General features: G+C 44.6%; 1 protein-coding gene across 2 annotated transcripts in view; it reads left to right on the top strand.

Annotated features, from left to right (window-relative positions):
- Window positions 1-22,313, top strand: part of ARHGAP42 (Rho GTPase activating protein 42) — a 160,743-nt gene that overhangs the window by 30,260 nt on the left and 108,170 nt on the right. For both annotated transcript variants that reach the window (XR_014525172.1, XM_083499416.1), the window contains exon 2: window positions 7,140-7,235. Coding sequence is in view for 1 of the 2 variants with exons in the window: in XM_083499416.1 (XP_083355542.1) it covers window positions 7,140-7,235 (96 nt within the window). In the remaining variant the exon portion in view is untranslated. The remainder of the gene's footprint in view (window positions 1-7,139; window positions 7,236-22,313) is intronic.

Genomic DNA, 22,313 nt, shown 5'->3' with positions numbered 1-22,313 from the left:
AGTTTCCTGGGAAGGATTGCTAAAGCACTTGGGGAATTGGGCTCTCCAAATAACCTTCAGCACCCTTAAAAAAAACTATAGTTCCTAGGATTCTTTGGGGGGAAACAGTGATTGCTAAAATGGTATAATACTGCTTTGAATGTCTTGCATTGGCCGCTAATGTGTTTTTGTGCATTTTTTTTACTTCACTACTACTACTTTTAAAATATATTTATGCACGTTTGGGGGTTTTTCTCTAGCAGTTGAGAGGAGTGGGGTGTTTGTGAAAAGGGGAAAATACCCCGGCCGGTTTAAAATCGGGGTTGTACAAGGCGAGGCTACCTGAGGTGAAACAGAATAGGATGGGTGGCAGTAAAGACTTCAGAGTCCCCTTGTGAGTTCCTCTAATCCAGGCACCCCCAAACTCGGCCCTCCAGATGTTTTGGGACTACAATTCCCATCATCCCTGACCACTGGTCCTGTTAGCTATGCATGATGGGAGTTGTAGTCCCAAAGCATCTGGAGGGCCGAGTTTGGGGATGCCTGCTCTAATCGTTGGGCCCCATTGGATATGCCCGGTAATATTAACTTACAAAATATTTCTTTATTCCTGTTTTAAAGCCATTTTAATTCTTCCAGGCTTCACTAAAAATAATCACTTTACCAGCTGGCGTGTTTACAATCTTAGCTGTGGAAGAAGAAAAGCGGGGGTTAGAAAAGGGAGATGTCCCACAGTGGCAGGAATGAAATTGGCTGTATCGGGCATGGCAGCTGTTGAGGGCCCCATACATGTCAGCAGGGCGCACTTGTTCCTTCAGCGTATTTTCGATTATTGATCTGGGTTCCTGGCTGTTGATTGTTCTGGTAGCTTCAAGTTCCAAGTTTTATTTCCTAGCTAGCAGGGCTATATTGTTGGTGGCAGCGCCTGCCCTGTGGAACGCCCTCCCATCAGATGTCAAGGAAATAACCAACTATCTGACTTTTAGAAAACACCTGAAGGCAGCTCTGTTTAGGGAAGTTTTTAATGTTTGATGTTTTATTGTGCTTTTAATATTCTATTGGGAGCCGCCCAGGGTGGCTGGGGAAACCCAGCCAGTTGGGTGGGGTATAAATAAATGATTATTAGAGAGGGAGGAGACCCCGAGATTCAAAGCACAAACACCTCATGCTAGTTGGCAGTCTTGTCCTCCTTTATTTAAAAAGTACATCCCCCCCCACTCTCTTCTATACTGTGAAAGTGTGCCAGAACAACGGCTAAGTGGAGAACTCAAATGTTTTGTACAATACAACTGCCAAAGCTGCAAACTGAAGGGAAAGGGGTCTTATCCCTTGCCCCTCAGATTATTTTCCCACCAAAGAATCACCGCTTCACATTGTTTCCTGTTGCCTCTGTTCTTTTTCTTACCAAGCCTTTAAACTTTTTTTTTTAAAAAAGGCTATTTCTCTCGCTTTGTTTTTAGTTTTTTTTATTATTAGACCACTTGAGTACCCTATGAAAGAAAAGCAGGATGGATGATTAAACCTGCAAGCAGTCTTGTATGTGGTATTGCTCAGAAATGATAACACCACTGTAAAAACCCGGTGAAGTTTTGAAAAGTTCAGACTGCCATTTTGATTCATCCAGTTTTATCAAAATTGTAACAAAGGCCCGTATAGTTAAAGCTATGGTTTTCCCAGTAGTGATGTATGGAAGTGAAAGCTGGACCATAAAGAAGGCCGATCGCCGAAGAATTGATGCTTTTGAATTATGCTGCTGGAGGAGACTCTTGAGAGTCCCATGGACTGCAGGAAGATCAAACCGATCCATTCTGAAGGAAATCAGCCCTGAGTGCTCACTGGAAGGACAGATCCTGAAGCTGAGACTCCAGTACTTTGGCCACCTCATGAGAAGAGAAGACTCCCCTGATGTTGGGAAAGATGGAGGGCACAAGGAGAAGGGGACGACAGAGGACGAGATGGTTGGACAGTGTTCTCGAAGCTACCAGCATGAGTTTGACCAAACTGCGGGAGGCAGTGGAAGACAGGAGTGCCTGGCGTGCTCTGGTCCATGGGGTTACGAAGAGTCGGACACTCTTTGCCCAATGTGGGGCTCGAACCCACAACCCTGAGTCTTCGGAGTCCTATTGCTCTACCATCTGAGTTGATGTGGGAAAGCGATTCTCTGAAAGCAGGATGTTTTCGAAAACCACTGCTTTAAAAGCGATTGTTAGCGAGGGATGTGTTTTCTCATAGTGCCTTCATCTCGCTCAGCGTTTTGCGTAACAAATGGGTTTGGTGTTTTACAACCACGATAACATTTCCTTTTATAAAAACCCTCCCTGTGCCATATGTTTCTGACTCGACACATCAAGCTGTGTGTGGTTTGACGCATAATCCCCAAAGCAGAGGGTGTTTCCATGCAGTTGCTGGTTTTATAACGCTTGGGCTTTTATAGGAGAAGCACACAGCATTACATTTATTTATTTCATAAAATTTATATACCGCTCGACTGTAGGGAAAAAACCTCAGTGCAGTTTAGGTAAAGGTAAAGGGACCCCTGACCGTTAGGTCCAGTCGTGGATGACTCTGGGGTTGTGCCGCTCATCTCGCTTTATTGGCCAAGGGAGCCGGCGTACAGCTTCTGGGTCATGTGGTCTTCTGGGTCATGTGACTAAGCCACTTCTGGCAAACCAGAGCAGCGCACAGAAATGCCGTTTACCTTCCCGCCGGAGGGGTACCTATTTATCTAGTTGGCAGGACAGTGCAGTTTAGCAGTGGTTTAATATAGTAGATTGTATTCAGAATAGTCACAGGACCAGTGGTGGGTTGTTGTTGTTGTTTTGTGTGTGTGTAGGGACATGGGTGATGCTGTGGTGTAAACCACTGAATCTAGGGCTTGCTGATCGGAGTGAGCTCCCATTGTTCGATCCCAGCTCCTGCCCACCTAGCAGTTCGAAAGCTCATGAAAGTGCAAGTAGATAAATAGGTACCGCTCCGGCGGGAAGGTAAACGGTGTTTCCGTGCGCTGCTCTGGTTCGCCAGAAGCGGCTTAGTCATGCTGGCCACATGACCTGGAAGCTATCTGTGGACAAACGCTGGCTCCCTCGGCCTACAGAACAAGATGAGTGCCGCAACCCCAGAGTCGTCCGCGACTGGACTTAACGGTCAGGGGTACCTTTACCTTTTAGGGCCTTTTCAGATGTACTGTTTGTCAGACTATAGCTGCTGCTTCCTTTCCAGGTTTTCCTGTATGCTTCCACATAGAATCCTAGAATTGTAGAGTTGGAAGGCAGTGGCGTAGCGTGGGTTGTCAGCATCCGGGGCAAGGCAAGTAATTTGCGCCCCCTAACCCGTGGATTTGCGCCCCCTAACCCTAACCCCCAGATGTTGCGCCCGGTGCGGCCGGCCCCCCCTGCACCCCCCACGCTACGCCACTGTTGGAAGGTACACCGAGGGTCATCTAGTCCAGCCCTGCTTCAGTGTAGGAATCTTAACTGAAGCTATCCATGACAGACAGCTATCTGACCTCTGCTTGAAGACTTCCAAAGATCACGCCATTACTATTCAGGAATGCTGCAGACATGAAAACACTTTCTCTTCTCTCACAAAAAAATCCAGCAATTGTGAAAGACTCAGAATAGTTCCAAATCTTTATATTTATTGTATGTGCAAGGAAATGTGTGTGCCGTTTCCCATATTCTGTGAGGCATTTTGGGTATATATTTTGAGCAACTGTCATTTCATGAGCCGTTTTGGGCAGGGGTTTTTATTATTATTTATTTATTAAATTTGTGTACCGCCCTTCATCTTAAGATCTCAGGGCAGTGCGCAGCATAAAAGTACAAAAGTTATCCCTAGCTCAGACCAAAACAGTTAAATCAAGATGTTCATGATATCTGTTCTCTTCCATGAAATCTCAAGGGTGAAAATCTCAAGTGTGGCTACAACCACAGTTCTCAATCTGAACACATCCTGTCGTTAGTGTGGATGGGGGAAAGTGTGATATCTTTCCCCAGAATGGTGGCATTTGACCAGTGGGGAGAACAGTCTAGTCCAGTTTGCTTCCAAAAACAAAACAGCAGCTGTAGCACTACATCTGAAATTGGGATATATTTAAATGGGAATCTTAAGAAGCTTGGTCTGTAGATGTATTTAAAACGCCTTATGAAGGGGCAGTAAACCAGGACTGCAGCTTCCAGACATCCAGTTTAAAAACACACCCACACACCCCTGCAACAACTGTGTTCCGTGGATCGGATGTTTGGCCTGTCAGCCCGCTATTTAGTTGCTGAATTTTGGAACGGGGTGCAGCCATTCCCAGACTATACATAGGAGTGTTATTCAAGCACTTGTTCTGTTCTGTTTAATGAGGTCATTTCATCTTGCGCCCATGGCTAGTTCCCCTCTGTGCCTGCTTCTTGCTGGGTGCGGCCCGTCATTTATTTCTCCCCCCCGCGTTGACATGTGCCTCCTTACCCCCTCTGATAAACTCAGAAGCAACGAAAAAGGGGACATTTCCATTCAGCTGTAAAGAGTGAATGTCCATTTCACCGAAGTGCCTCAGACTTTACAAATATTGCAGTGGCGTTTCTGTTCACCCTGACCTCTCCTGTTGAGGCCAAAGCTTAAAATCTTCATGTGCATTTATTTACTTAAGATATTTCTAGCCTCCACTCTTTGTTAGGAAAAGGAATCCCAGAGCAGGTTACAAATGCAATGATAAAGCTATCAGATAATGAAACCATAAAACGTGTGTAGCAGTTACAACTGATAATCCTAACAACAAACCTAAGAGGCACACTCGCCCTAAGACCTGAGTAAATAAGGAGGTCTTTTTATCTGGTGCGGAAAAGTCTCTTTAGACTTGGCACCAACCATTCTAGTGGGGTTGGAGTGCTGAAAATCATGTCAATATATTTCACAGCTGGCAACCCGTGAGCCCTTTTGGTTTCAGATAGTACATGGGTAGAAATGTCTAAAATGCCCAGGGCAGAATTTTTCATGGCCCTCCAGCGCTATGGTGGCTCATCTACCAGAAGTAATGTATTTTGCATTAACTACGGAAGAATATACAGTCGTACCTCGGAAGTCGAACGGAATCCATTCCGGAAGTCCGTTCGACTTCCAAAACGTTTGCAAACCAAGGCGTGGCTTCCGGTTGGCTTCAGGAAGCTTCTGCAGCCAATCGGAAGCCACAGAAGCTGCATCAGATGTTTGGGTTCCAAAGAACATTCGCAAACCGGAACACTCATTTCCGGGTTTGCGGTGTTTGGGAGCCAAAATGTTCGACACGCAAGGCGTTTGGAATCCAAGGTACATCTGATTCAGACCAAGGTTGCTTGCAGGTGTGTGGTAGTCTCAGTGATTTCTGGATGAAATAGATTATCTTCATCTTTTCTGGTATGGCTGCTCACCTCGTTTCTGCCTTGGTCTGTTAGGGCGGTCTCTCACAGGAACTGAGTACAGTGGTGCCTCGAGTTACAGATTCTTCAGGTTACAGACGCTTCAGATTACAGACTCCGCTAACCCAAAAATAGTACCTCGGGTTAAGAACTTTGCTTCAGGATGAGAACAGAAATAGTGTGGTGGTGGCACCTAGAGTCCCCATTAGCTAAAGCGGTACCTCAGGTTAAGAACGGTTTCAGGTTAAGAACGGACCTCCGGAATGAATTAAGTTCTTAACCTGAGGTACCAGTGTAGGTGAAATGTCCCTGTTGCTTCTTCTGGATCTCTCAGTTTTGAGGCAAGTGCGGTGGGTTTTAGCTGCACAGTCTCGCCCCTCCCTGCCTGCTCCTTGTCTGCCCTGTGTATTTGTTCCGGAGGATTGGGGGAAACCCCAGAATAGATTTAGGAGTTGTACAGGGAGAGGAGAAAGTGGAGAAGTTCCCTGTGCAGCTAAAACCCCTTGTGCTAGCAGAACTGTTTAGTTGGATACCTCCCGGAAAGAAGAATTAAGGGTAATGGTACTTGCCAAAAACCTCTACTCTTCACACTTGTGCAGCAGAACTTCTGCTGTCTCCTCTCATATGTGCAGCTGTCAAACGAGAATGATGCATTGCTTCTGTAGATGTTTTCTGCATATCTAGGAATAAGAAGCATCCAGTGAGTCTGCGGGACATTCGCCGAGAGTGCATTTAACTCCACGTGTTTTGTAATAAAGAACACACATTACGTAAAATATTAGAGGCAGCGCAGCAGTTCAATATATCGAGAAGACTGCCAGATGAGCTTCTGTTTTGAATAACTGCAATTCAGTTTCCAGTGTGTTCTCCAGGATTTGCAAAAGCAGGGCTGCAGAGAATACAGTGTATCAATAGAAAACAATGGGATGTAGAGTGTGTTGCAGTAGTCCAAGCGGGAGATAACCAGAGCATGCACCACTCTGGCAAGACAGTCTGCGGGCAGGTAGGGTCTCAGCCTGCGTACCAGATGGAGCTGGTAAACAGCTGCCCTGGACACAGAATTGACCTGCGCCTCCATGGACAGCTGTGAGTCCACAATGACCTCAGGCTGCACACCTGGTCCTACAGGGGCACAGTTACCCCATTCAGAACCAGGGAGTCCTCCACACCTGCTCGCCTCCTGTCCCCCCAAAACAGTACTTCTGTCTTGTCAGGATTCAACCTCAATCTGTTAGCCGCCATCGATCCATCCTCCAAAGTGTACTGTTTCCTATTTATCTGTGGTGGTGTGTGTATGGTTTCTGTTTTTATTTTCTTAAATGTTTACATCAAACAAGGTTATAATGTGATCCTGCAGTATCCTTCTTGTCTGCCCTGAGTGTCTTCAGATGCACCCTATAATTGGATTTGCAATCTTTAGACCTGCATTGGATTGGTCCGTAGTAATTTTAGGGCTTGCCATGCATTCCAGTCCTTTTCCTTCGATGGGTCCCCAAGCAGATAGAGTCTAGCCTATAAAGTATCAGATTCACCAGATGCATTTTTTTCCCAGCAAGTTTGGCAACACCTTGAATCATGTAATCAAGTATACCAGGATACAGGAGAGAATACATGCATACACAAACACACATATATACATACACACAGACATATATATACACATACACACAAACAAACAAATATATATATATACATATATATATTTACAGTAAGTGTATTCCAAATATGTATTTCTGTGCAATGTACACTCTGATCATTTTCGATCTTTTTCTTTTACAGATCTATCCATAGCAGTACAAAAGTTTTCCCAGTCGCTTCAAGATTTTCAGTTTGAGTGCATAGGAGATGCTGAGACGGATGATGAAATTAGTATTGGTGAGTGTTCTGCACTGCTTCTGCTCTCCTTACTAAGATTTTAATCCTACGCAAAGTAGAACTTGTTAGAATTACAATACCAGTGTTCTCTTGGCACTTCTGTTCAGAAGCCAGGAAGAGGCAGGATCATGGGTTTTCAGTCCTCCTAATGCAAAATATTATAATTGCAAGATTGCATAGGTTGTGCAAGACAATAATTATAAGGATTCTCATTGGAATACTTTTAGGATTGGGTCTCGGCTGGGAGAGCCAGCTACAGAGTTTGACTGTCCTACCTAGCATGGGTACCACCTGCTCTCCTTTCTGCCCTCTGCATAAATATGCTATCTACATGAATTGCAGTTTTGGACTCGCTTCAAATTTATAGCGTCACGCTATGTTTCTCCCATTCTTGGCTAATATCAACAATCACTTAATCCTTTTTATAGCTGCTATGCTGTGTCACTGTTTCTAAATCAGTTGGACAATGTATGCAGAAGCTGTGTAATGTGTTCTTTCATGTGAACAGGATCACCCACTGTTCAAATCAGGGATCACCAGTTTTTATGCTGTGGATATCCAAGGATTTGTGTGAGTTCAAGCTTCTCCAAGGCTGCAGTGGCGTAAGATTCATGGCTCATCCTCTTAGCTTGACTTTTAATCAATGAGATATTGAAATGTAGCCTGAAACTTTTGGGGGTTTAAAAAATATCTGTTTACATGTGGTTAATCTGACAGAGAGAGAGAGAGAGAGATGCTACAGCTGAAGAAAGGCCGATCATTTTGAATAAGAACAGGGGACCCCACCTATGGGGAGAGATGGCTAGAGAGGGATGACAGAATGTGAAGAAATGAAAACCATGTAAAAATCCCATATATTTTTGGATGTTATCTGTGTTATCTGTGGGGTGGTATGATATGGCCATATTAATCCTTCCCAGATGGACATTAGATTGAAAACGCAATACATCACTCCCCCTATTGCTAATGACTGCAATTCCTTCATCTTCCAAAATGACACTTGCAATCTTTCAGCCGCAGATGATAGATGGCGAAGATGCAAGCATCTTAGCTGTTGAAGATGCATTATCATGAAGTGAGCTTTCATCTCTGAAACTGGATGAGAAATATAAATTGGCAGGGAATGGGTGACATTTAGATCAATTCTATGTCAAGTGCCTGGTGGGTTTTTTAAAAATAAAAATTCAGCGGAACTAAAATGAGAGTGTGTTCACTTAGACTGTGCTACGAAGTTCAGGTGCTGCTTTTGGGATTCCCATAGACATCTGGGTGGCCACTGGGAACAGGATTAATAGTAGTAGCAGTAGTAGTTATTGTTGTTGTTATTTTATATGCTGTCCATCTGACTACGTATTTGGGCCATTATCTCTTTCTTTTTCTGTTTGTTTGGCACACAAAAAGTATAGCTGGCAATATTCGTCTATAGGGGGGAACCCTAACCACTTCAAATTCCACAGTTGGGTAATACCTTTTATTAGGAGCAACCAAAATGCCACAGGAGTTTGGCAAAGCTTCTGAGTTCTCTGGAACTCTTGATCAGGCAAGATGTTACACAAAGGCACGAGGAATGAGCGGGATGAGGAAAAGAAGAGGGGAAATGCAGTAAAAAGTTAGGCAGCCATGAATTTCATTTGTAGATTCAGTTCCAAGATGGCGACCTCTTGGGTCATGCAGCCAGGATTCTGGTACGAAGAAGCAGCGCCGGGGGTATGTGACAAACGAAAGGCTGACTTTGTAACCCAGTTCTGCCCCAACCTTAAATAAAAAACACATTTCTGCAGTTGGCAGAGCTGCTTGGCTTCAACTGACTTTATTAACTTAGGGTCACATTCAGACTATACATTTCAAGCTCTTTAAAAGCCACCACTCCCCTCAAAGAATACCGGGAACTGTAGTTTGTGTAGTATTCTGAGAATTAGACCCCTCACAGAACTGCAAGTCCAAGATTCTTTGGGGGAAAGCCATGACTGTTGAAAGTGTTTAAGTGTTTAGTATGGTTTACTTTTATATGCCTGTTGTCTTTGTCCATGGAGTTTTCTTGGCAGGGATACTGGAGTGGCTTGCCGGTTCCTCCTCCAGGTGGATCACGTTTGGTCTAAACTCTCCACTATGATCTGTCCATTTTGGGTGCCCTGCTTGGCATAGTTCATAGCTTCTCTGAGTTATTCAAGCCCCTTCACCACGGCAAGGCAGTGATCCATGAAGGGGATTTTGAATTATGGTGCTGGAGGAGACTATGGACTGTAAGAAGATCAAACCTATCCATTCTTAAGGAAATCAGCCCTGAGTGCTCACTGGAAGGACAGATCCTGAAGCTGAGACTCCAATACTTTGGACACCTCATGAGAAGAGAAGACTCCCTGCAAAAGACCCTGATGTTGGGAAAGATGGAGGGCACAAGGAGAAGGGGAAGACAGAGGATGAGATGGTTGGATAGTGTTCTCTAAACTACCAGCATGAGTTTGACCAAACTGCGGGAGGCAGTGGAAGACAGGAGGGCCTGGCGTGCTCTGGTCCATGGGGTCACAAAGAGTCGGACACGACTAAACGACTAAACAACAACAACAACAACATGGTTTACTTCTGCTCCCTGCCTAACACGTGTGTTTTACAAAAGTTCTCCAGGCACACTTATTCCTTCTGTCTCCCAGCTGTAAAGCCCCATTTGCACTGGCTTATTTATCACTGTTCTTTGGGGGAAAGGAACAGCATCCTGTGGGAAGCATTCTCAAGACTGGGACATTCTCAGATTTCCCTCTCTTTCCTGAAAGGCGACGTACAATGCCTGCATTGCAATGTCTCTTCCCTTACTCCCACTCTTCTTAAGGCTTAACTTCACAAGGTTCCCCAATAAATGCACTTGTATCATCCAGATCGAAGAGTTGAGCAAAATTTGGGCATGAGTGGATCATAGTAGTTCGTTGGAATCAAGGTTCATAAATCAAGTCAAGTAAGAATTGAATCTGCAAGTTCCGGTCTTGACAGTAGAACTTTTCCTTTTCCTTTGGGGAAGGGCTGCAGCTCGGGGGCAGACGTTGCATGCAGAATGCCCCTCCCTGGTGCAACCCCCAGAATCTGCAGGTACAATTGGGAGAGACCCCAGTCCAAAACACTAGAGAACCACTGCCTGTCAGTATAGATAAAAAACCAAGCTTGATGGACTAATGACATAGCATAAGGCAGTTTCCGATGTTCAAATGGAAGCAAGGTCTCTCTTATCACAAAAGGGCGAGCGACTTAGGTGGCACTAATGTGTGCAAATATTTGCCAGTATGTAAACTCACAGCTATTTAAGTCATATAACAGCTCCTGTCTTTGTCCTTCGTGCTTGCACAAATATTCCTCAGGGTTACTAGCCAGAGGAAATATCTTGTTCCTTTCTCCTCTCTTTTCCCCGCCTCTCCCTAAGAGTGAAGGTAGTTGTACTTTTAGCGCATGGCAGAAGTGGCTACAATAGCTTGTTGGGTTTTGAGCACCTTTAAGTATGTTAGAGCTAATAGATTAAAAAACCTCTCCTCTTGGGTAATGTGCATTTTTGCCTGTCCGTAATGCATCCTTGAAGTGTGCTAAGGACTCTTGCCTTCCCTAGATGGAAGGCAGACTGCGGCCTTTGTCCACGTGGGTGGAAAAAAGATCTCTCAACCCTCACTTAAAAGTTGAGGAAAGATTCGTTTCATTAATGAAAACAAAACAAAATGGTAAACTATTTTTGAAGTTTGTGTCTGGAGTGCGGAAGTAGAGGGTAGATTTGAAGAGTATTACAGCTGCAGTGGTGGCAATTTTGATAGTCACAGGAGGACTGCAGTGGAAGGTTAGCTGAGTAGGAATGGGTTTAGGAGATTATTAGTTCACCCCAAACTTCAGATCATTGTGAAATGATTTCCACCAATCCTCAGGCACTTGTGTTTATTAATCCTGGGTGAAACAGGATTGAAAACCTACCACGATACTTACCTAGTGCTCTTAGCCCAGTAAGGCTGCGACAAAGCCGTTTCATAGAGTTCCCAGATGTTCTCACCTCCAAAAAGTAATACCAAAAGCCTTAAGCTGTAAATTACAAGGTGTTGAATAGCTTACCTAAAAAACCCACAGCCACCTACGGTTCACAGAGAAGGGAGAATGTGTCTTCCTGGTTGGGCTGCATAATGAAGCAGAATTCCTCCTCTATGATGTGGTGGAGGAAATTAGTAAGGGATCACTGAGCGTTAGCGGTCACGGAATCAGATTGTTTTTGGTCTGCCGTCATCAGCAGAAGCGTAGATTGCTGGCTCATGATTAACTGTGGTCGATGACTCCTTGGCCTCGGGGGTTTGTCTGTGTTGTCCTCTAGTGCTACATGTGTTTCGCTGAATGTTAATAGATAACATAATTTGTTTTGGGAACCCATTAGGTCATGCACTGGTAGCTTCCCACCCCCTCAGGTGTGCATGGGAAATGCATGGTGAGGGAGGGAAAGGATCTCATACTTTTCCAAAGTCACAGAATGACTCCCTCTTCCCCATCCCTCCCCCTGACAAGCTGAAGACCTTGGAGAAGGAGAAGAAGAAGAGTTTGGATTTGATATCCTGCTTTATCACTACCCAAAGGAGTCTCAAAGCAGCTAACATTCTCCTTTCCCTTCCTCCCCCACAACAAACACTCTGTGAGGTGAGTGGGGCTGAGAGACTTCAAAGAAGTGTGATTAGCCCAAGGTCACCCAGCAGCTGCATGTGGAGGAGCGGGGAAGCGAACCCGGTTCACCAGATTACGAGTCTACCGCTCTTAACCACTACACCATACTGGCTCTCATGGAGTGTGTTTATGCTTTCTTTCAATTTATGGTGGAAGACCATGTGGCTTAACTGGAAGGGTAATAATAATGATGATAATAATAATAATAATAATAATAATAATAATAATAATAATAATAGTAATAATTTTTATTTATATCCTGCCCTCCCTGGCCAGAGCCGGGCTCAGGGCGGCTAACACCAGTAAAATTACAGTAAAAACATAATGGGGCAGGAAACTAATTTAAAATACAGGTTAAAATGCAATTTAAAATGCAGCCTCATTTTAAAACTAGCCCGTAGATCAAAACCATAAGGGGAGGGAAACATAAGGGTCAGACTGAGTCCAAACCAAAGGCTAGGGGGAACAGCTCTGTCTTGCAGGCCCTGTAGAAAGATGTCAAGTCCTGCAGGGCCCTAGTCTCTTGTGACAGAGTGTTCCACCAAGTCGGGGCCAGTACTGAAAAGGCCCTGGCCCTAGTTGAGACCAATCTAACCACCTTGTGACCTGGGACCTCCAAAATGTTGGCATTTGTGGACCTGAAGGTCCTCCGCAGGGCGTACCAGGAGAGGTGGTCCCGTAGGTATGTGGGTCTTAGGCTGTTAGAAACATTTTGATGGAGAGTTTGTAGGACAGGCATTGTCTATCCCTAAGTTTGGGGACATGCACATGAGTGACCCCAAAACTTTCAAGTCTAGGAGCATGGGGCCCTTACTCTTGCCCCTGTTGTCTGATTTGAGTGAAATACTTGAAATAAAGGTGTCCTTCTCAATATTTTGTACATCACAATATTTGACTGAATTCAGCTGACTAGTTCACTGCTGCTTGGGACTGATCTATTGACCAGACTCCCAAACCTTCATTTCTGCCAACTTTCCAGCTAATAAGTTTGCTTAGTGTGAGGACTTTGGCTGTGGGAAAATATGTCGAAAATTCTTCAGGTCCCCCCCCCCCCCCGAGTTCAAGAATATTTTGGGCAGGTGTTTTTGAAAGCAAGAAGCTATTTAACGAGACACAAGTTTTGCTTTGTTTTTCAAAACCCTTCCACTGCTTTTTATTGCTTCACCCACACGCAGCCACCCACGTGTAAAGATTATACAGCTGCAGTTATTGAGATGTCAGGTGTGTTTTCTCCTCATTTAAAAATGTGCATATGCCTTACGGACTCCAAGTGGATAGCAGAAATTGTTTCTCCATTCTGTGTGCTTTTCGTGCTAAGAGGTACGGGTTTTGTTTGCAGACTAATAATAGCATACATACCAGAAGGTTGGGGTGGGGAGGGGAGATGGTTAGAGCATTGGACATGGCCTGGAAAGTGTTGGGCTCAAAGCTTGGCTGCTCAACCTTGAAGCTTGCTGGGTGGTCTTACACAAGCCACTCGTTTCTGTCTAATCCACATCTGAGTTGTGCTGAGGATACAAGCTGATGACATGCTGAACTCTTGCGTCGGAAAGGAAGAGGAAAGGCCAGCGCCAGCTCCAGATTTTCTTAGAAACATGGAATCATAGTGTTGGAAGGGACCATGAAGATTGTCATAGTCCAGCCCACTGCAATTCAGGAATCTTTTGCCCAACGTGGGGCTCGAACCCACAACCCTAAGATTAAGAGTCTCATGCTCTACCAACTGAGTTAAAGGCATTTTTGAAGGGTCCTCAGGCATGTCAGCTTCTGTGAACCACACTCCCCTCTGCTGATTGGAGACAGCGTACAGGAAGAGCCAACTTCACACAAGGGCTTGTGCCAAGTGTCCGCACCCCCTTCTTTCGAATCCGGGGGTGAATTATGGACACCGCTGGCAAGGCAGTCCCCCCCATCCCCTTGGGGGGGGCAGGAAGACTGCATACTTCCCATAGCAGCCTCTTAATTACCTCGTGTGGGTCGGAGAGATGTTATTGTCGGCCATCTTCCAATGCGCCCCCTGGTGGCCCCCCCAATTTTAGACGTAACTCTTGACTGTATTCATCCTAGCTGCACAGCTTAACTTATGCGGTCTCTTTGTAAGCTCATGAAATAATGCGTTTTTGAAAGCAAACAAAATTCCCACCCTTCCGCCATTGATGAGGTAGTGTTCATGCCCACCTGCGCTATCCTTTCCTTGCTTTGCCCAGTTCCTCACTCATCACCTGAAAGTGCAAAGTACCTTCACCTGAGCTCATCACCTGAAAGAGCAAAGTACCTTCAGATGCCGTAAGGAGAGAGGCCAGAATTGAGTGGCACAGTTCGCCAAAGATCCTGTGCATTATGTGCCAGGCGAAGCCGGAGGAGCATTGAGCCTCTGTGCCCATCAACTCTTTTCCAGCTCCATGGATGTCTTGAGCGTTGGGGTTGTGTTGGTCACATGCTCACCCAGTTCCTGGCTCCAAGGTTTTGCCCTTTGTTAACACTTTTCCTCAGGAGGGATGGATTCCTCACACACCCACGCCCACACCTATTAATTTCTTTAGTACGTCTTGTCTTCTCAACCTTGACCAGTGACGAAAGCAATAAGTAATTCAGTAAAAAAGAGACTGTGTGTAAATTTATTGGGAAAGAAACCAAGTTAATAATTTAGTTTTTAAGAGTTTCAAACTGATTTACAGTACCCATTGTTAAACTTCTCTTGGCATAGATGTATGTGTGGTGGATCAGTATAATCCATCTTCTGAGAGAGGGTGGGCAGTTCCTTGGCTCTTCAACTCAAAGTGAAAAGTTCACATTCCAGGCTAGGTGCAAATTGGTTCAAAATGTGGAAGATTTATCAAGTGTTCACATGATTAAGGAAAGGGACTTGGAAGCAACCATGTCAGCAATTCAAGATGATATATCGATTGGTTAGAATAAACCCCCTTGAGACAAGCATCTTGCCTCACTCCAGTCAAATACATACAGGTATTATTTATGAGTTTCTAGATAGCGGATGGACCAAACTATGGCCTTGGAGTACAGTACTACCTTGGGTGAAGAACTTAATTCATTCCGGAGGTCCATTCTTAACCTGAACCTGTTCTTAACCTGAGGTACCACTTTAGCTAATGGGGCCTCCTACTGCCACCACACGATTCCTGTTCTCATCCTGAAGCAAATTTTTTAACCCGAGGTACTATTTCTGGGTTAGCGGAGTCTGTAACTTGAAGTGTCTGTAACCTGAAGCATCTGTAACCCGAGGTACCACTGTACTTAATTCTGTGGCAAAAGTTTGCTTCACTTTTGAAGGGATTAACCTAAACTCATTGCCTGCACAGGAAGCCACTGTGATCCCCGTGCAAAGTGGCCTCAACTTTCCAAAGGGTCGATGACATTAAAGTATAATGAAGTAGCAATCAATTAAGATCGCAAACAACTTCCCTGTTCTGTGTTTAAACATTGATTTACACATTGCTCTGTAGTCCAGTCCTTTTTAGCTACCATAATCCAGAGCTTGCTGGATCAGGCCCATCTATTCCAGAATCCTGTTCTCATGGTGGCCAACCAGATGCCTGTGGAAAACCCATAACCAGGACCTGTGCACCAGAGCTCTTTCCCCACCTGCAGTTTCCAGCAATTGGTGTTCAGAAATATTACTACCTCTGCCTGGGGAAGCTGAGCCTAGCTGTCATGAATGGCAGCCATTGATAGTTTTATCCTCCATTAATTTGCCTAATCCTCTTTTTCAAGCCAACCAGGTTGGCAACCATCACGTCCTCCTGTTTCTTTATAAAGTGTGGAACTTCCCTTGCCTTTATTTACAACTAGACCTAGTTTTTACCCAACAGCTTCTGGTATTTTTGGGTGTGCATCTGAATCCTTGAGACAATCCTTCTCAGCCTGGATTTCCTCTGAATTCTTCAGAAGCGAAGACATTGTCCTGTGAGCCAGAATTCAGGGAGAATTTGGATTCACATTCTCAGAAGCGGTTCAGATGGAGTTGGGGTGGCAACACAGTGTTCGAAATTAGCCAGGCGCCAGGTGGTTTTTGACCACTTGCAACCAAATGAAGATGCCTGGGTGCCAGGATAGCACTTGACATCTTCACCATGTGGGGATCATTGGATCTGGACTGTTTTCACACACTAACACCCCATCCTGTAGAATTCTATCCGTTATAATTTATCTGCACAATCAGAATGAATTTCAGGAATCAAATTGCTTTTTCTGTGCAGCCTGAGCAAGAGCAGTTACCATTAAGAAAAAGAGGTAGAAACAGGCCAATATCTATATGGACTGTCCCTGGATCAAGTGACTTTTCTTTAAATTCTTAACCTACCTCAAGGTTGTCATTTGAACAAGCCAGATGTTTAACTGAGAATCAATCACAGTCAGTCCATCACTTGGGAAATGACACTTGATAGCTGTCTTGCCCCCAGATGGCAACTGGACATTCTGCTTGGGCGACTGTAACCTTGGTTTAAGGAAACATTTGACGCCTAGCTTATATAGCTGAGTTTCTAACACTGATACGTGTGCAGACATTTAGGACTATGTCTCCCATCAGCCCTAGACTGAGGGCAGTCTAATAAAACATCTGGAGGGCATCAGGTTTGGTGAAGGCTGATAAAAAGCGACTGCGATTGTAATTGTAGTTTCCTTGCAGTGGCATGTATTTGCAGGGTTTGGGTTGTTTGGTTTATCTCAAAACTCTTTTTGAAACGCCCTGCAGTCTCTGAAGTGCTTTGAGAATTTGCATCCAGTTCGCATGGGGAATATGGAGTTAGTTATACTCAGATTCCCAGCCAGCGTTCTCCGCAAACTGTTTCTCTAATGGTAGTAGGTTTCTGAATCCTACTGTCATTACAACATCCTTGTAACCCTCCTGGGGTGATCTCATACTTCGAACTGGCTACAGATCTAACCTTCTTAGCAAAGTTTTCATGTTATGAATACCGGACCCTATCTGCCAAACTTTGTGGGGCCTGGTGGCTGATTTGGATGAAGAGCTTGATAAAATACAGCTTATTACTATATCAGGAATGAGCATCATACCCATGCCTTTGCCCATTCCTAATTTTGTACACCAGTTGCAGACTTGTATCATGTTAACTCTGAAGTAGAATTTCCAGGAATGTCAATACTGGGAACCTGTGGCTTCATTTGGATCCTAAACCGCAGTATGAAACCAGAAAGTATTTCAAGTAGAAATGCAAAATTTGGGGCTTTGGTCTTGGTGGTTTATGTGATTTTAAATGCTTGCCTTGATGGAATATAGAGGAGACGTGGAGTTTTGTGTGTGTGTGAATAATAATAATAATAATAATAATAATAATAATAATAATAATTGCTGAAGCTTGACTCAAGGGCTGAAAAAGTTATCCCACCCCTGACCAGCTACATGACCTTGCCTGTTTCAGAGTCTGTGGCAGGAGGGTTTGTCATCTACCCTGAAGCAAGGGCTTCCCCATTTATTTTATTGTTGGGGCTACCTCTCCACATACAGTAGTGCCTCAGACATTTTGGTAAACAGCAGGAGGCTTCATTGGGGTATTAGACTTCCCTTTCAGGTTTGGTTTAGGCAAGTAGGTTTTGCTTAAGATGTTAGTAATATACTTTATTGGTTTAAAATATTTATACCCAGCTTCTCTGCCCGCCAAGGGCCCCAAGGCAGTAAACAACAGTCAAAATCATCATCGTCATCACCATCTAATTTGAAACTGATGTAATTGGTAATAAACAAATAAAACACAAGCTCAGGTAGGAATTAATGAGGCAAGCTCTTTTTCTCTCTTTGCCTATATCATTATTAACATAGAAAGGGGAGGATTTGTATTTCATGGGTTTGACACCAGAGGATGTCAGGAAGGGCGGCTGAGGGAGTCTGGCTTTGGCAGTGCCTCTGCCTAGGATTTGCCTCACAGAGGGAAACTTGACTTCTCTGTTAAATCTGCTTCTATTCACATTTGAGTCAGGGGCTTAAGCAAGATTCAGTGGGGCACAATACCTGCGCCCATGTTTTCCTTAGATATAAGCAGAATCAGAAGGATTACTGATATGTTCCTGACAAATGGGGTTAGGCCTGAAGTACAACCCATCATTTTTGCTCTCTTCATTTAAAAACCTGTTTAGGAAGAACACCTGGAAAGCGCTTAAAATAATAATAAAAAAGAACATCTGTCTGTTTCTGGAAACAAAGCCCTGTACATATTAATATCCTTAAAATATTTTTCAACTGGATGATGTCTTCGGTCATATTTTATAAATAATCCGAGTGAAGGGAGTAGAGCTCAAGAGAATTTATTAAATCATAACAAAAAAAACCTTACTTTGGGTTTTAAGCTTCCATTAGTATTAGTCAACGAGAGCCACTTTTTTTCGCTTCTAGAAACGAATGGGTTTCCTTTCCGTAAAAGAGTACAAAGATTTTAAGTGCTCCAGACAATACGTACTGTTTTTCAGGCTCTTTCTGGATTTGGGAAAGCTCCAGAGAAAACAGCTGCAAACCTGTTTTGGCTTTGGGGAAAGAAACCGCCAGACATAAAAAAAACAGTTGCATATTCATCCTGTTGTATATGTTAAAAGTTGGTTTCAGACGTTGTTCCTATTATAGTACAAAATGCGGTGTTGCATTCGATTTGCAAAACAGCATTGATATAGAAAACAGACTGCAGAGGTATCCAAGATAACTTCAAATGTGCCACAGAGTGTAACATCTATGAGTTTCGTTGTTTGCATTTCTATATGCTGCATTTAATTTGTGTTCTGAAACCTCGATAACTCCTTGCGGAACTTGCAAGAAAAAGTTTCCACTTACATGAACAAGCCCCAGTGAGTTTCTGTCTTGTGTGCTGTCCCCGCCCCCTTTCCTCGTCATATGTCAACAAGCATATGCTTTGCAGCAAACCACTGTTGTGGTGATGGTTGTTAAGGTTTTCATTTATTACCTGCCCTTCATCCTAAGGTCTCAGGGCAGGTTGCAAGCATTTGAATTTTAAGTACAAAAAATGCAACCACATACACTCACAAAAATTTGCATCTAATAAAAAGTACGAAAATTCACACACTTGCTTCTATTTAGATTTCGGATATTCCGGCATTAGAAATGTTCAAGGCCACTTTCTGAAAAGAATCCCCCTCATCCAATATCGTGGGATGCATCTTCTCAGAAACTGGTTTGTTTAAACTGTATGAATGGCCTGAGGACCACATAGGACTTTCAGTGGCCTTCTGTGTCACCGTGATGTGCTGCCTCTGTCTGGGATCTTCAGCATATGGACAGAGGGAGAAAGTGTGAGTGTTAACCCAGGCCTTTTCCCGCTGCCTGAGGGACATATTTGGCCGAAGAAAGGCTAAAGAGTAAACCCTACACAAATCTAGAGTGGAGTTCCTAAGACAGTTGGGTGGTGCCTTGTGTCACGGTCTGGTTCACAAGTGATCGAAGTCCCAGCAGGGGACGTCAGGACCGGGGGCAAGATGGCAGGGTGGGAGCAGGAACGGGGGTCCAGAAGCCAGGAGTCAGGAAGCCAGGAGTCCGAGGGTCAGAGAGCCGGGAGTCAAGAAGCTAAGGGTCCGAGGGTCAGGAAGCAAGGAGTCAAGAAGCCGAGGTTCAAGGATCAGGAAGCAAGGAGTCACGAGTCAACGGTCTGAGGATCAAGGAGTCAAGGAACCAAATGCTGTTGCTGTGGCAAAGAGCCAAAGGGAAATGCTAACCTTATATCCCTTCCCAGCTCTTGCCACCAGGTGCTGTGAGTTACCAATTGGCCTCACCGGTGAGGCCGCGCCTTGCCTCTTCAGAACAAACTTAGGAAGCCCCCAGTCCTGCTCACAGGGCCTGGCTTCTGCATGCACACCTGACGCCTTGCATGTCTCCTTCTGACAACTCCTGCAGCCAAGCTGGTGCTAAACACATTGCTCTACTTTCTGTTGGACCACGCCATTGAGGCGTTGTCTTCTGGGCAGCCCAGGACCTCCAAATACACTGCCCAGGCTTGTGCCCCATGGAGGTCTCTTGGGTGCTGCTAACAGACAACACAAACAACACAAGAAGCAGTAGTTATGACCTGTCGGTCTCTGCAGCCACAGCAGGCACCTTGATTCTCCAGCAGTTTGATTTCATCCCTGGAGGCACACTCCACTTGCTCTTGAGAGAGACGGGGGCCAAGAACCCAGGCCCTGCCCGCTGCTGGCCCCTTAGTGGAAGAGCAGCTTCTCACCCCTTGTACAATCTGTTTTGATTTATTTTTAATATTGTGTTTTAATGTTGTAATGTACCCTGGGACTTTAGGGTGAAAGTGGGTAAATAACAACAACAACAACAACAACAACAACAACAACAACAACAACAACAACAACAGTACAGTGGTACCTTGGGTTACATAAGTTACAGACTTTGCTAACCCAGAAATATTACCTCAGGATAAGAACTTTGCTTCAGGATGAGAACAGAAATCATGCAGTAGCGGCGCGGCGGCAGCAGTAGGCCCCATTAGCTAAAGTGGTCTTCAGGTTAAGAACAATTTCAGGTTAAGAACGGACCTCTGGAACGAATTACCATATTTTTTGCTCTATAAGACTCACTTCTTCCCTCCTAAAAAGTAAGGGGAAATGTGTGTGCGTCTTATGGAGCGAATGCAGGCTGCGCAGCTATCCCAGAAGCCAGAACAGGAAGAGGGATCGCTGGTTTCACTGCGCAGCAATCCCTCTTGCTGTTCTGGCTTCTAAGATTCAGAATATTTTTTTTTCCACCTCCAAAAACTAGGTGCGTCTTATGGTCTGGTCTTATAGAGCAAAAAATACGGTAAGGACTTAACCCGAGGTACCACTGTATCTAGGGACGGGGAACATCAGACCCAGGGACCAAATGTAGCCTCCCCATCCTTTCTTTCTGACCCTTGGTTCTCTCCCCAGGGCACACCATTCATTCCCTGATTCCCCACTTTCATGGCATCATAAAATCATAGAGTTGCAAGGGACCCTGAGGGTCATCTACTTCAACACCTTGCAATGCAGGAATCTCAACCTCAAGCCATCCAACCTCTACTTAAAAGCCTCCAAGGAAGGAGAGTCCATAACCTCCTGAGGGAGACAGTTCCACTGTCAAACAGCTCTTACTGTCAGAAAGTGTTTCCATATGTTTAGTCAGAATCTCCTTTCTTGTAACTAGAAGCCATTGGTTTGAGTCCTTTCCTCCGGAGCAGGAGAAAACAAAGTTGCTCCACCTTCCATATGACAGCCCTTGAGATATTTGAAGTTGGCATCGTATCTCCTCTCAGTCTCTTTCCCAGGCTAAACATACCCATCTCCCTAAATTGGTCCTCAAAAGGCTTGATATCCAGACCCCTTGATCATCTTGGTTGCTCTTCTCTGCACATGTTGTCCAGCTTGTCAGCACCCTTCTTAAAATTGTGGTGCCCAGAATTGGACACGTTCTTGTTTTACTTGCTGTAATTTATTCCTGAACCATATCTTCCTTGCCTGTGTTCAGTAGCGTGTACGTAGAAAGCTCTCTGTTTTCGTGTGTGGCTGGACTGTAGCTACTGTACAAAGATCACATCTGTTGCCTCACCCACCACAGGCATGTGGGCCTCAGAAGTTGGCCCACCAGGGAACAAAGCGAGCCCTTTGGCTGGAAAAGGATTCCCACCCCTATTATAGTGAGGACAAACCAGTTCCTGAAGATTGGGCTAAACGTAAATCCCACCACGTGTTTTTTTTTTAATCACTATTATTATGGCTCTTGTAATTAAGATTATGATTATTAGATTTAAATGCCTTTTTGAAGAATACTGCAGGTGTGGCTGAGTCGATCACTCAGTCGGTGCTGTTACCAGGCTCAACCGTCCACTTGTATAACATCTGTCAACTGGGGAACATTTGCCAGCTCCAGGGGCGGGGGAGAATGTGAAAAGAAGCTAGACCATGCCTTGCAATATACTTTGTTGACAAATCAAGCCCTTTTTTGTTCATCCAAATGCACAAAACTGTGAAAACAATACTAACAAGGGTTTCAGGGTAGTTCACATGTAATTTTTTCTCTATATATTTTGGGAACATGTTTGTGGGATAGGTTGAGTTGAGAGGTCGGGATTGGGTGCTTGGAATCATCTTCCAAGGGAAGATGATTCCCTTCCTAGATCAAGGGAAGTAATAGTGCCACTGTATTCTGCTCTGGTCAGACCTCACCTGGAGTACTGTGTCCAGTTCTGGGCACCACAGTTCAAGAAGGACACTGACAAACTGGAACGTGTCCAGGGGAGGGCAACCAAAATGGTCAAAGGCCTGGAAACGATGCCTTATGAGGAACGGCTAAGGGAGCTGGGCATATTTAGCCTGGAGGAGAGGAGGTTAAGGGGTGATATGATAGCCATGTTCAAATATATAATAGGATGTCATATAGAGGAGGGAGAAAGGTTGTTTTCTGCT

Source organism: Podarcis liolepis (genome assembly GCF_965112155.1).
Source record: "Podarcis liolepis genome assembly, chromosome: 4".
NCBI lineage: Eukaryota > Metazoa > Chordata > Lepidosauria > Squamata > Lacertidae > Podarcis > Podarcis liolepis.
This window is presented reverse-complemented; position numbering and strand designations above follow the sequence as displayed.